The sequence below is a fragment of the Phyllopteryx taeniolatus genome, chromosome 22 (assembly GCF_024500385.1).
Source record: "Phyllopteryx taeniolatus isolate TA_2022b chromosome 22, UOR_Ptae_1.2, whole genome shotgun sequence".
Classification (NCBI taxonomy): Eukaryota; Metazoa; Chordata; class Actinopteri; order Syngnathiformes; family Syngnathidae; genus Phyllopteryx; species Phyllopteryx taeniolatus.
The window spans coordinates 589061-602233 of record NC_084523.1 but is presented as its reverse complement, the minus strand read 5'-3'; the positions used below and the strand labels follow the sequence as shown (position 1 = coordinate 602233).

General features: G+C 41.3%; 1 protein-coding gene across 8 annotated transcripts in view; it reads left to right on the top strand.

Moving 5' to 3' along the window:
• The window catches only part of LOC133472294 (protein bicaudal D homolog 1-like), a 27937-nt gene extending 14886 nt beyond the window's left edge, over positions 1 to 13051 (top strand). For 5 of the 8 annotated variants that reach the window (XM_061762905.1, XM_061762904.1, XM_061762903.1 and 2 more), the window contains 4 exons: positions 621 to 772; positions 1346 to 9542; positions 9997 to 10066; positions 12146 to 13051. In XM_061762905.1, coding sequence (XP_061618889.1) covers positions 621 to 772; positions 1346 to 2258 — 1065 coding nt within the window. In that variant the 3' untranslated portion in view covers positions 2259 to 9542; positions 9997 to 10066; positions 12146 to 13051. Of the gene's footprint in view, positions 1 to 110; positions 773 to 1345; positions 9543 to 9996; positions 10067 to 12145 lie in introns of those variants that run through there. The other 3 variants (XM_061762910.1, XM_061762906.1, XM_061762907.1) reach the window with 2 other exon arrangements.
• The last annotated feature ends 122 nt before the right edge of the window (positions 13052 to 13173 follow it).

Genomic DNA, 13173 nt, shown 5'->3' with positions numbered 1-13173 from the left:
TAACACTTGTAGGCTGCTCCACTAACTTATATTTCTCTCTGCTTTGCAAATTAACAACTGACATAGTACAAATGTTCATATCCGTCCATCCATTTTCTTCCGGGGGTCAGGTTGCAGGGGCAACAGCCTAAGCAGGGAAACCCAGACTTCCTTCTCCTTTGCCACTTCGTCCAGCTCTCTAGATCCCGAGGCATTCCAAAGCCACCCGGGAGACATGGTCTCTCTCGCGTGTCCTGGGTCATGCTCGTGGTGGGACGTGCCCAGAATACCTCACCAGGGAGGTGTCCAGGGGGCATCCTGACCAGATGCCCGAGAAACTCATCTGGCTCCTCCCAGTTCGGAGGAGTGGCGGCTCTGCTCTGCTTATTGGGGTTTTCATTGACTACAATCTTAGTACCTCGCCTCTGTGAGTCTTCAAACAGGATGTTCTGAGAAGGACATGGCCATTGAGCTTAAAGAAGTGGATGTCTTTGAAAAGGAATTGGTTGATTCATGGACCAAACATCTAAAATCCATCGGGGTTCATGTGTGAGAAAGAAAAGCAAAAACGTTTTCAAGATTTGCTGATGTTTCAGGCGATGTGTGTCTGTGTGTGCCTCTTTGTGTTTGTATTCTCCCAGACAGCAGAGGTGGCTCTTACCAACCTGAAGAGCAAGTATGAAGCAGAGAAATCAATGGTGACTGACACAATGAAGAAGCTAAGGAATGAGCTGAAGGCCTTAAAAGAGGACGCGGCCACTTTCTCTTCTGTACGGGCAATGTTCGCCACCAGGTTAGGTTTTTTTCGCGATATGAAACTGATCTCTTCTGATATTTAAGATTTATAAATTCACAACTTGTGAGAAACATATAGTCTCTTTTCTTTCAGCTTGTTGTTTTGGTCTACCCTGACACTTAGAATCTGAATTTGTGTCAAACATTTTTTTAATCACACTCTTTTTATTCTTAAGGGCTTCTAATAACACAACATTTCCGATGTGGAGTTATTTTAAAGGTTGTAAATTGTCTGTGAAGAACATGTAATATTTTGCTGCTAAAAAAACACAAGTAACTTTTCAGAACTTCCGAAGTGAGCTACAAAGGTACATACACAGATGCTCAAAATGTGTTTACTAACTTTCATATTGGCAAACATGAGTTTGGAGTACAGTGGCCCAAAGGGATCAAAAGGCTTGTTACTGGATTGTTGCCCGAGGCCTACGTTGCAGGTCAACTGGTTAGGGGACACAATTATTTTGACATCTTTGCTCTGTATAATCTCTTGGACATTTTGGACTTTATGTTCTATTGTGTCCTCTTTGTATTAATTAATTACATAGCTGGATCTGGTAATTTCTCCCTTCAGGTGCGATGAGTATGTGACCCAGCTGGATGAGATGCAAAGACAGTTGGCCGCAGCTGAGGATGAAAAGAAGACATTGAACTCTCTCCTGAGAATGACCATTCAACAGAAACTGGCCCTCACCCAGCGCCTTGAGGACTTGGCATTCGATCAAGAACAAACACACCGTAACCGTGGGAGCAGGCTGACCCGCAGGAAGACCAGCACTCCCAAAGTAAGTCTCCCAACCTCAGCTTCGGCCTCAGACCTGGCACAAGGCTCTGGTGCAGCTTTGGTCCCCAGTTGTTCCTCACCTTCCCGCCTTAGTAGTACGACATCAGTTGTTTCTGCTGCTACGGACTTCTCCTCAACTCTGGCATCACCTATATCACACATACCCAGTCGCAGTCCGTCATCACCAGAAATTGCTTTGCCACCTGACTCTCTGGTGGTAGAAAGACCTCCATCTCTGGAGGTGTCCTCAACGCCTCAGAGGCTGGCTCAGTCCCGGTGGACCCTTGGGATGCGACCGTTTGTCGTTGACTCCCATAGTTTCAGAATAACGTCTCCTTTTTCCCGTAGCTCGGCTACTTCAAGACACGTCACCCCAGATACTCAAACCACTACTATGACAACAACTAGACCTAGTCAAACAGGTTCTGCCTCTTCCTCTCCATATCGATCCCCATTGCTGGGGCTCAAGCGCTCTTTGTGGAGCCCCTCACCCCGAACTCATCCCTTGTCCAGGCTAACGGGAACCTCAGTACATCATATTCCCTCACAATCCTCTCAATACTCTTCGTCCCACTCGTCGTCTTCCTCCCACAGTTATTCACCAACCTACTACAGCCCTTCTGGCACTACATCCTACAGCCACTCTAGCCACTACACTCCTCTGTACCCCAGATCCTACAGTTCCTACCGGCCCCGACACTGACTCAAACCTTTTGGCGCTCCTTGTCCAAACTAAAACCTGCTTAATGCCTGGATCAGACTACTAGATTTAGGACCCATTATTGGCCCAATTTGCTATCACGAACGAGTTTCCAGATGGGGCCCGACATTTTTTGTCGGAAACGACAAAACTCCTTGTAGTGTGACATAATAATCCAGGATGAACGATTTGACCCTATGATAGCCCTACGACACCGAGATGAAAAGTCTACTATGTTTGATTTTTGGATCTCTTCCCTGTAGTGCGACGTATGACCAAGAACCCTCTGACTTAGCATCTTTACATCGACCAATAGGATTGCGTCTTGCAACGGGGCTTCGCCTCTCTTGGTCGCTGTTGTAAACACACACACACAGACAATTTTTGATGAAACTCTAGAGTATGAATCAACAGAACACCAGCATAATGTTTACGTACAAATGTTAGTGCTAGCTAGCTATATAACGTTATGTTACCTGCTTGCTAGCGGTATTAAAAGTGTGTGAACATTCCCTCAAGCGCTCCTTGAAGAATGGACAGCCCAAACCATCCTCTCCAGAGCACCCAGTGATGACACCACACCCATTTTTTTTCCTTTTTTTTCCAACACAAAACATTGCCACAATCCAAACTAGTGTTGTCGTTACCGCTATGGTTCTATCCGGTAGCGTTATATCCGGAAGCACTGACACTTTTTTCCCCAGAAAGCTTGATTTGGCAAGATTACCCTCATTATCTTAAAAGACGGGATACATTGGTTTTGTAATATACTGTATGTGGTGTAATGTTGCCAGTCTTCTGATCAAGACACGGCGGGATTTTATGGCAGTAGTCTGACATAGTGCCATCATGAGAGACCACGTTTGTCTTGTATTCTGATCCAGGCATAAGTCCTCTCTTACTGTTACTTGAGAGTGAGTTCACAGAGAGGAGGATGGTGTCCCCACCACCCACCCACCCCACACACACACACACACATTTTATATTTTCCTGTGCCTATGCCTTGGCCATTGGATTTTGAGTCTTTCGTGACATTTCTCAGGGATGATGGAGCACAAATGGCCCTGCCTTCCGTTTATTCTGTGACGGCTGACTAGTCCAGAAGAGGACATTAATAGACTTTTTCATGAACGTTTTTAGCATTTTGAGTTTTCAACTCACGTGCAAGATTTGTTCAAAACAAAGAAAATTCTGATATTCACTGGACTTTTTGTGGACAAGTGCAACGGAGAGACATACACACATCACATAGACTTTATATTCAGTGTACTATCCACTCTGTCTGATATGGTGTTGAGGCTCATATTCTATATCCACAAACACTGTCAAGCTGTAATCGTCCTGTGCACGCTTTCTTGTTTTTACACTTTGAAGTAAAGGACTGAGTGTGCTGTGAATGACTTACAATAGGTTAATCCACCCATATTTTGTCAAGGAAAGAGAAAAATACCTCCTTAATTCTGCAGTTTAAAAACAACACACTTGAATGTGGTTTCTGGCGAATGTGTTTTTTCAAAGATGCAAGTTTTAAATTATGGTGGCGGTTTTAAACAAGCCATTCCCCACACCTGAAAACTGGACAATAATGGCATATATGTCACAGTCATTAAAGAAAACAGCTTTTTTAACTGAGTTGAATCTCCATTAAATGGTTCATGTGACCCAACTGCTGTACTATGTGGTGGATCAGAATCAGGACTTGAGCCGATGTGGATAAAAATCTAATTTTATTTTTTATTTTTTAAAAGATTTAAAACTGTTTGCTTAGATCATAGGGAACAAAAGAAGTAATAATAATAGTATAAGACATTGATAATAGAAGCACGTGATTCTGCTGTCATTGGTTCCAAAAGAGCGTAAGAGGGAAATGCTTTGGCAGATAGTTACTATATTTCCTCAAATAGTGGCCTCTACTTACCCATAAAGATTAAAGAATGACTGCTGTTGCTCACCAAAACAGCAGCACTTACCGAGGCACGTACTGTAAATGGTCTCTTGGATGAATTAAAATGCGGAGTCTTACAGCGTGAAGTTAATCATTTCGTTGCGCAGTAATAAATAAGAGCTTACATTATATGGAAAGAGCATCTTTTCAGTTTTATATACAATATATTAACGAAATAAATGTTATGTTATGTTTGTTTATTTAGAATTTTCCAGTATTTTGTAGTTAATTGAAGTGTTTTTCACTTCCAGTATTGACACTCTTTTTCCCCCCCCCATTGTTTATTTATTTTGCCAGACTGATTAACATAAAGAAATGTATAAGCTGAATCACAGAGGGAAATTGATTTCATGTTGAAGTACAAACTATAGATTGTGTACACCGACTTGGCCGATAATTTATAAACACTATTCAGAACCCCTTTGCGTTACTTTAACATTCTTTACTTTATTTCTTGATGATAATAAGGTCATATTTTGTATTACTTTATTAGTGGAGAAAATGGATAGATGGATACAAAAATTTTAAATAACACATCGAGTGGGACTTTTGTATTTCTGCACAACCACAGGAACTTTTCTCAGTGCCCTAATTTCAGTCACACTGATAACAGTGATGCACAAGATGTATTAGGTGAAGTTAAAGTTTATTACTAAAAAAAACAAAAACAAAAAAACATGACATCCAAGTGTGTAGAAAAGCATGGTTGTGTGCAAATTGTACAGCAAAGACTTTGCATATCACCGAAGCAATTATATTTTGTATTAAGGTGAAAGCGTAGCATATTGTAGTGCACACCGACACCAAAGCTGATGTTAGCTTCAACCGTTGTTATATTATTCCCATGGAGACTTTCAAACTTTAAAAATTTTGCAACTGTAATTCTAAGAGATGGATACGATTTATTGTCTTATGTTTTATTGTTATCCTTATATAAGTATGATTATAATAAGGTGAATAGTGTTTTTGTCATATTGGCAGTGTTCAAAGAGGTGTGCACCCAATTTGTAACATATGTGTTTTTTTATTTATTAATCTGCTTTTATTTTCCACACGTGCAGCTCAGGCTATTTTGCTGTTGTTTCACTGATGATGCCTATTATTATGAATTATTATGTATGGCCTTGATTGCTTTCACTTATGTAAATGTCCAAAGATATTTTAACTGTTGTTTTCAGAATACAGACAACTACATACATGTACAGTATGTGCCTTTTTTCACCCCTTTTCTATCACTGGGACTTTTTAATAGCACTTCTCTTTTATTACAATTTCTCCAAATGCAATATAATGTCATGTTTCGGTGAGGACTTTTATATTGCTTTTCTCATCCTTATGACACTAAGATACGGGGAAACATTATTAATTTGACAGTTTTGTGATTGTTTTCGTTTTGATCGTGCTGTGTTATGTGACTCGAAAACGGACAAGGCCATCTCAAGCATTTAAATCTAATCAAAAGTCAACAATGAAAAAAAATTCAAAATGCAATAGTTCCCACTGAAGGAAAATCATATTGCATATTTCGCAAGCATTTACAGGTTTAATGTTTAAGGCTTCACCCAATGGATGTTGTGCCATGTCCCCATAATGTGTAGTTTGGTACAGATTCCTTTAGATTCAATATACCTATACTATAGGTAAGAATGTATATTTCATTTGCATTATGCGTTTTAAGGTATCCGTATTTCATTAAATGAAAAACTTTAACATTAATAAGAATGATTAACTTATTTTTAGACTTCTATGCCAGTGAAAACAAATTCAAATGTTAAATTTTGCCAATGCAGTAAATTAACATTTGTTGATGATAGCAGTTTTACTCTAGAATTATTATTAAATTGGATTGGATTATTTTAACTTCCATTATTTTCAATGGGAAACATTTTACCACCTAATGGGAGATCCAACAGCATTCCAGAATAATTTGGGTTAAACTTTTAAAGTTCTACTTTAATTACTTAGTTGAATTACTGCAATTTATTATTATTATTATTATTTTTAATGCAATTAGCATCAAATTACCTCCCTACATAGAGGACTGGAGTCGAACAGGATTTCTGACCTACAGTTTCAGTCAGAAGTTGACACCATCGGCATGAATGTTGTATTGATTTCGGCCATTCTTTTTCCAAGGTAGACGGATTACACAACATGCGTCGTCAATGATTTTTTTCAAACAATAATTGAGTCCTCTAAATTGGTTAGGATGATCAGGAACAACCCAGGAACCACAAAGGCCCAAGCCTGCTATGAAGTGGAAACTGTTGGAAGATATTTCATGTACATGGACTAGCTATAAATACTGAACTGAACTGAACTCACCACAACTTTATTTATAGAGCACTTTGACAGCAACTGCAACTGTAACAAAGGCAGGCTTGGATCAACTCGAACATAAAGCATAAAATACTGGTAGAAGAAATAAAATAATAATAATATGACAATAAACTGAGCCCATCAGCTTTTTGTGGTGAATGGGTTTGTGTGTCCCAATGATCCTAGGAGCTAAGTTATCTGGGGCTTTATGCCCCGAGCAGGCTCACCCAGGGCAAAAATGTCGTTGGTGAGGGACAAGACAAAGCACGGCTCAAATGACAAGTAAACTAAATGGAGGACATTTTCCGTCGCCTGAATGTGGGTCTGCACCCATAGGGCCGGGCTAGGCACAGCCCGAAAGGGTAAACTGGTAACGTCACGCTTCCCATGGTCTCACCACCTGTGGGAGTGGCCAGGAGAGGCGGGTGCAAAAATGAGCTGGGTGGCGGTCTGATCAGCGGCTACAGAAGTTGGTTCTGGGAACGTGGAAAATCCCCTCTCTGCCAGGAATGAAGTCCGAGCTGGTGTGCGAGGTCGAGAAGTTCTGACTAGAGATAGTCGGGCTTGCCTCAACACATACCTTGGGCTTTGGTAGCAGTCCTCTTGAGAAGGGTTGGACTCTCTTCAACTCTTGGTGCCGAGCAGGTGTGGTCAAATTTGTTGTACATTGGGGTTTGCCCCAGTAGACGGGAGGTGGGAGAACTTCGGTGAGGCCATGAAGAATGACATCCAGATGGCTTCGAAGAAATACAGGTGCACCATCCGGTGTTTCTAGAGGGGCAAGCAGTGCACCATCACCACTATGTATAGTAAGGATGGGGTGCTGCTGACCTCAACTCAGGACATGTTGAATTGTGTGAAGACTACTTTGAAGACCTTCTCAATTTCTTTCCATGAGAAAGCACTGTCAGGGAACTCTGATGCGTATTCTCCTACTTCTGGGGTTGAAGTCGCCAAGGTGGTTAAAAAAGCTCGTCAGTGGCAGGGCCCCGGGGATGGATGAGATCAGCCCGGACTTTGTAAAGGCTCTGGATGTCGGGGGGGTCTCCTGGTTGACATACCTCTACAATTTTGAATGGACATCGGAGACAGTTCCTCTGGATTGGCAGACCGATGTGTTGTGTTCCAACTGCAGGGGATCACGGTCCTCAGGCTCCGTGGTAAGGTCTATTCAGTGGTTCTGGAGAGGAGTGTTCATCGGAAAGTCAAATCTCAGATTCAGGAGGATCAGTGTGGTTTTCGTCCCGGCCGTGAACAATGGACCAGCTCTACACTCTCAGCAGGATCATGGAGGGTTCAAGGGAGTTTGCCCAACCGGTCTACAAGAGATTTGTGGACCTGGAGAAGGTGTTTTAATGTGTTTCTCAGGGATCTGTTGGGGGGTGGTGCTCTGGAAATATGGGGTACTGGAGATAAGGCCTGTTCGGTCCCTGTACAACCGTTATCAGAGTGTGGTTCGCATTCCCGGCCGTAAGTCGTATTTGTTTCCAGTCAGGGTTGGACTCCGTCAGAAAAGGGTGCAGTACCCTCTCCAAGTCGAGGAGGAGTTCCTGCCCCAAGTAGTGGAGTTCAAGTCTCTTGAGTCTTGTTCATGAGTGAGGAAAGAATGGAGCAGGAGATGGACAGTCAAACCGGTACAGCATCTGCAGTGATACAGAGTGCATCAGTCTGTCGTAGTGAAGAAGGAACTGAGCCGAAAGGCAAGGCTCTAGATTTACCAGTCGACCACATTCCTACCCTCACCTATGGCCACGAGCTGTGGGTCATGACCGAAAGAACAACATCGTGGATACAAGTGGCCATAATTAGTTTCCTCTGCAGGGTGTCCAGGCTCACTCTTAGAGATATGGTAAGAAGCTCGGGCATCTGGGAAGGGCTCAGAATCGAGCTACTGCTCCTCCGCATCGAGAAGAGCCAGATGAGGTGGCTCCAGCATCTGGTTAGGACCAAGCACATCCCACCAGAAGGAGGACCCAGGACACACTTGAAAGACTACGCCTCCTGTCAGGCCTGGGAACGCCTCGGGATCCCCCCAGAAGAACTGAACGAAGTGGCTGGGGAGAGAGAAGAATTTGCTTCCCTGCTTAAAATGCTGCCTCCGTAACCCGACCCCCGGACAAACAGAAGAAAGTGGATGGATGGATATTATTATTTGGCATCCAGGAGGTCCAGAGTTGTTGTTTTTCCCCTCTTGTTGCACAGTCACAATGCCATGCACAAGTCAGAATGACAAGAAGTATGTTTGAAGGAGTCAATGTGAGGCTTTCAACCCAAATAACACCCATTGAAAGTCTCAAATGAATACAAAATTCAAGTCCATGATGAGTGTCTTTTCACAACTATATTCAGTCAGACGAGTCAGACAGACGTTGGCTGGGAAGTATGGCCTTCGCTGAGGTATACGCTCTAACTGACTGCTATTCTTGCCATGTTTTATTTCCTCTTTATCAACGTGAACCTTTTGTTGCTTTCAACCAATAAATTGAATTCTTAGTTTTTCTATTGGAAGAATAGAAATCTAACCTCCTCTCTATAATCTCCCTCCTCTGGCCAAACCCACACACCATCATCTATTCTATTGGAACTATTGAAGGTCAAATTTAATCCAATTGGAGGAAGCCTGAATTCTGTCAAATGTTTTCTGCCCCACGACGGCTGCCTCACAGTTTTAAGGTTTAGGGGTTCGAATCTCGGCTCAGAAGTTTGCTTGTTCTCCTCGTTCTTTGGTAGGTTTTCTCCGGGTACTCCAGTTTCCGTCCACATTCCTGGTACACCTGACAGTCCATAGGTAGGAATGTGAGTATGAATGATTCTTTGACTATATTAAGTGTGCCCTGTGGCAGCTGTGGTCCAATGGTTCAGATCATCGCCTGCCACCGTGGGGGACCTAGGTTCAAGACCCCGACTGGACCATCCGCCAGCATCCCCCGGACTCACGGCTGTGGTGTCCTTGACATTGATACCCCGAAATGCTCCCTGGGTGCTTCAGCTGCCTCCTGCTCCAGTGTGTTCCACTAACATGTGTATGTGTTCACTGTGATGGGTTAAATGCAGAGAACAAATTTTGTGTGCATGCATGCATGCATGTTCATGACAATAAAAGATGATTCTTCTCTTCTGTGATTGACTGGTGACTAGTCCAAGGTGTACCCAGTCTCTCACCCTAAGTCAGCCGCAACCCTAGTAGGCTGTCTTGAGGGGGTGATCCTGTCTCATGCAAATTAGCCATAGTGGACCCCACGAAAATGTTGGTCTAATTTATAACTATCATTCATGAGTTTGAGTTTGTCATTCACGTATACCCATTGAGGTACCCTTTCTAAAGGCGCTGCTCTAACTACAGTGTACAGTTATTTTAATTCGATATATTCTGTGAGTAGCAATGATTATTTTTGTGCTGTATTGTGGCATTTGTTACATGTATGCACAGTTAATGAATGTAGTCTGTATTTATCTAACAGTGTCAGTCTCTTACAGGTAATCAGTAGCCTTCTACCACAGTACCGTTTCTCATACCCTCCCCACAGCTAAGGATGCGTTCTTTCAGGTAAGAGCAACTTCACAGTCAGATTACTAGTTGCCCATACCCCAAAAGTAACGTTTATTCAAGTATAGAACCAGTCATAAATTGAAAAATTGAAAGCTTTCATGACCTATAAATATTAGTGGTTGGGGTTGACAAAAATAAAATCTAATGCATGACAGACTTTATGATTACTGAATCAGAATGAATCGTATTTGACACAAAAAAGTTTTTTCAATTCAGTACATTTTGGTCCACAAACAGATGTACACTACTCAAATTTTATTCTCATTTATAAGGGATGGACTTAAATCCTTAAACTGCATATGCTGGTACTGAGTGGTTTTGGTGTACAGAATTTGAGACAGGAAAATGCTAAACGGTTAGCAATCGTGATTAGCATTAACGTGCTAGCGATTACCGTTTCAGGTAAAAAAAATTTTTTTAAAAAAAACGCTAACTACCATTCAGCTCACTCATACATGTTATGTGTACATTATACATCTTACGGTGTCTTAAACATCACTTGCAGATGCTCCTCAGCCGTTTTTGGCAAAGTTTATCAGTGGCCCAACACGGCGTCCGTCTGCAATAAATGTCCATGAGAAACATGGGTTCCAAGCGGAACTATTTTGTTGTTGTTGCTGATCCCGGTGGAGCTTCGAGGTAGAAATTTTGCATAAACCGCCAGTATTTTTGAAGTCAACTTTAATTTGACTTTTTCTAAACTTTTGAATCTCCAACTTTTCAATTTTTCAGTACGGTCTGCACAAATTGCTTCTCTCTCTAAAAAGGAGCTGAACAAACAAAATTCACAGCAGGTGAATCCATAAATCGTCCAAATTAATTTTCTGGTTCAATTCTCTATTTCAACTGTACACATATCAAAACAATTTAGAGCACTGGTGTCCAACTCATGGCCCAGGGGCCAGATCCGGCCAGCCACATCATTTTAGGTGGCCCGCGAAAGCAAATCAACTGCATTAACTTCCATGATTCTTGCTAAAATGTGTACTCAAATTTAAAATTGTCATATGTAATAAATATACTGAACCCCTTTTTACAGTAACTTGAACAATAGTTAAACTATAATGCTTGACTTCTGATTTCAAAACTATACGTATCCATCAATTTATTGTATATATGTAATAATAGGATGAGGGAATTATCCATTTAACATGGCTCTCTGAGGGAAACCGTAACTACAATGTGCCCCGCAACAAAAATGCGTCTTTAATGATCCTAACATGCTTTTGATTTTGGAGTACCCGGCCAAAAGCCTACATGCAAGTGAAGAAGATGCAAGCTTCGCATAGTTGGGCTGGAGCTGAGATTTGAAGCCCAAACCGCCACCATGCTGCCATAGATCAGTGTTTCAGCTTTGGATCTGATGCACAATTTAGACGAAACCACCTTTGGTTTGAACGTGAAAACGTGACTGACTGGTGTGTTTTGTTGTCCAAGTGTGACTTATTACATTATGAAACCATAAAAAACTTTGCTCAGTTCCAGATTAACAGTTGGGGCTGTAACCTAACCAACATGAAAACCACAAAGCTGTCGATAGGTGAACGTCCTGTTATGTCAAATGAGTTATTCCCAATCTTTATTGAGCCGATTGTTTTTGTTCTCTCTGTCACTGTACAGTACAGATGTCGCTGGCATAGATAGATGCACAAAGATACATTATGTGCTTTTAAAAAAATATTTTTTTTTGACCATGATAATTTCCCACAGCACACCTGAGGAACTCTCCCGCACACTAATGTGCCACGGCACACTTGTTGGGGAATGTTTTCAGTCTGCAGCAAAAATAAAGAAATTAGCATAATTGTTCTAATACTGTACATTTGGAGGTACAGTAAGTGTATGTGTCAGTTGCCATATCTACTATGTGGTGATTTGGAAAATTGTCTACCATCTCAAAAAAATATTCTATTATACAGTATGATACGGACAACATGCTACAGCACATGACCCATAGAGCTTCAGTAAATAGACTGTGCGTATGATTTCCATGATTTCTCCTTCACATCTGCCACTAAAATTGTGGTCTACGAATTAATATTCACCTACAGCCTGTGTCTATTGTCTTGTCTGTAGCAGTTCCAAAACCGTCCAGCCTAATCACCGACACTTCATGGTCCACAATGCTGATGTCAACAGTGCCTCCTCCTCTCTGGTCTTGTCAATCACCGCTGCATCCGGAATACAACCACTGACCTTTGATGCTGTAGATTCACCCGACATTGGTTGGATGGAGACTTAATGGTGACACTACTGCCAGTTTTTTATTTTATTTTATGTATTTTTTTCAATGGTTGTGTATGCATCATCATGAATGTTATGGCACAGTTGACTTTGTATAGTGGAACAAAAATATTGGGTAATATACTCGTATTCTCGAATCATGGGCATACATGTTATATGTATATTATGTAACAGAGATCAACTATCGTGCCTATGCAAAGTTAATAATGCAGTAATGCAATAATACTGCATCATCAAATTTATTTATACTATTTATTCTAGTATAAACTGTATAAGTGCCGATGCAATCCCCAAGATTGTAGAAATCTTGCGTGGGAGCTTGCTTTCTGAGATTATTCTCAATTTTAAAGAATTTCACAGCACTAATTTCTCTGTTTCTGTATATTGTATTGTCTGGATAACATAACAAAATCATATTATCAAGCACAAACAGAAACATTCCAGAATTTTGTTGCATGCTTTGAATTACTGTGCTGCATTATATGTGGGTGATCACCAGTTGGTCTTCTTGGTATTATTTCATACCCTAAATATGCATGCAGGTTGTTATACAAGCACCTAGGACAATTGAAAGTTCACTAGATGTTGCTCAGGATGTCATGGTAGCTCGACACGAAATGCTTGGATCACGGAAAATGAAGGAGCTATTCAGCAATATGTTTGCAATAAATTTGATCAAAAAATGTATGTCGCTTACTTTTAAATAATAATAATAAAAAAACATCAACTACTCCTTAATGATGCATAGCTTCTTTTTCCTACCATGAAATGTTAACCACATGTAAGTTACATGAGACTTTCTTTCCATAAAATAGCCATAATTAAAACCAAACTGTACAAAATCCAAAGCAACATATCCT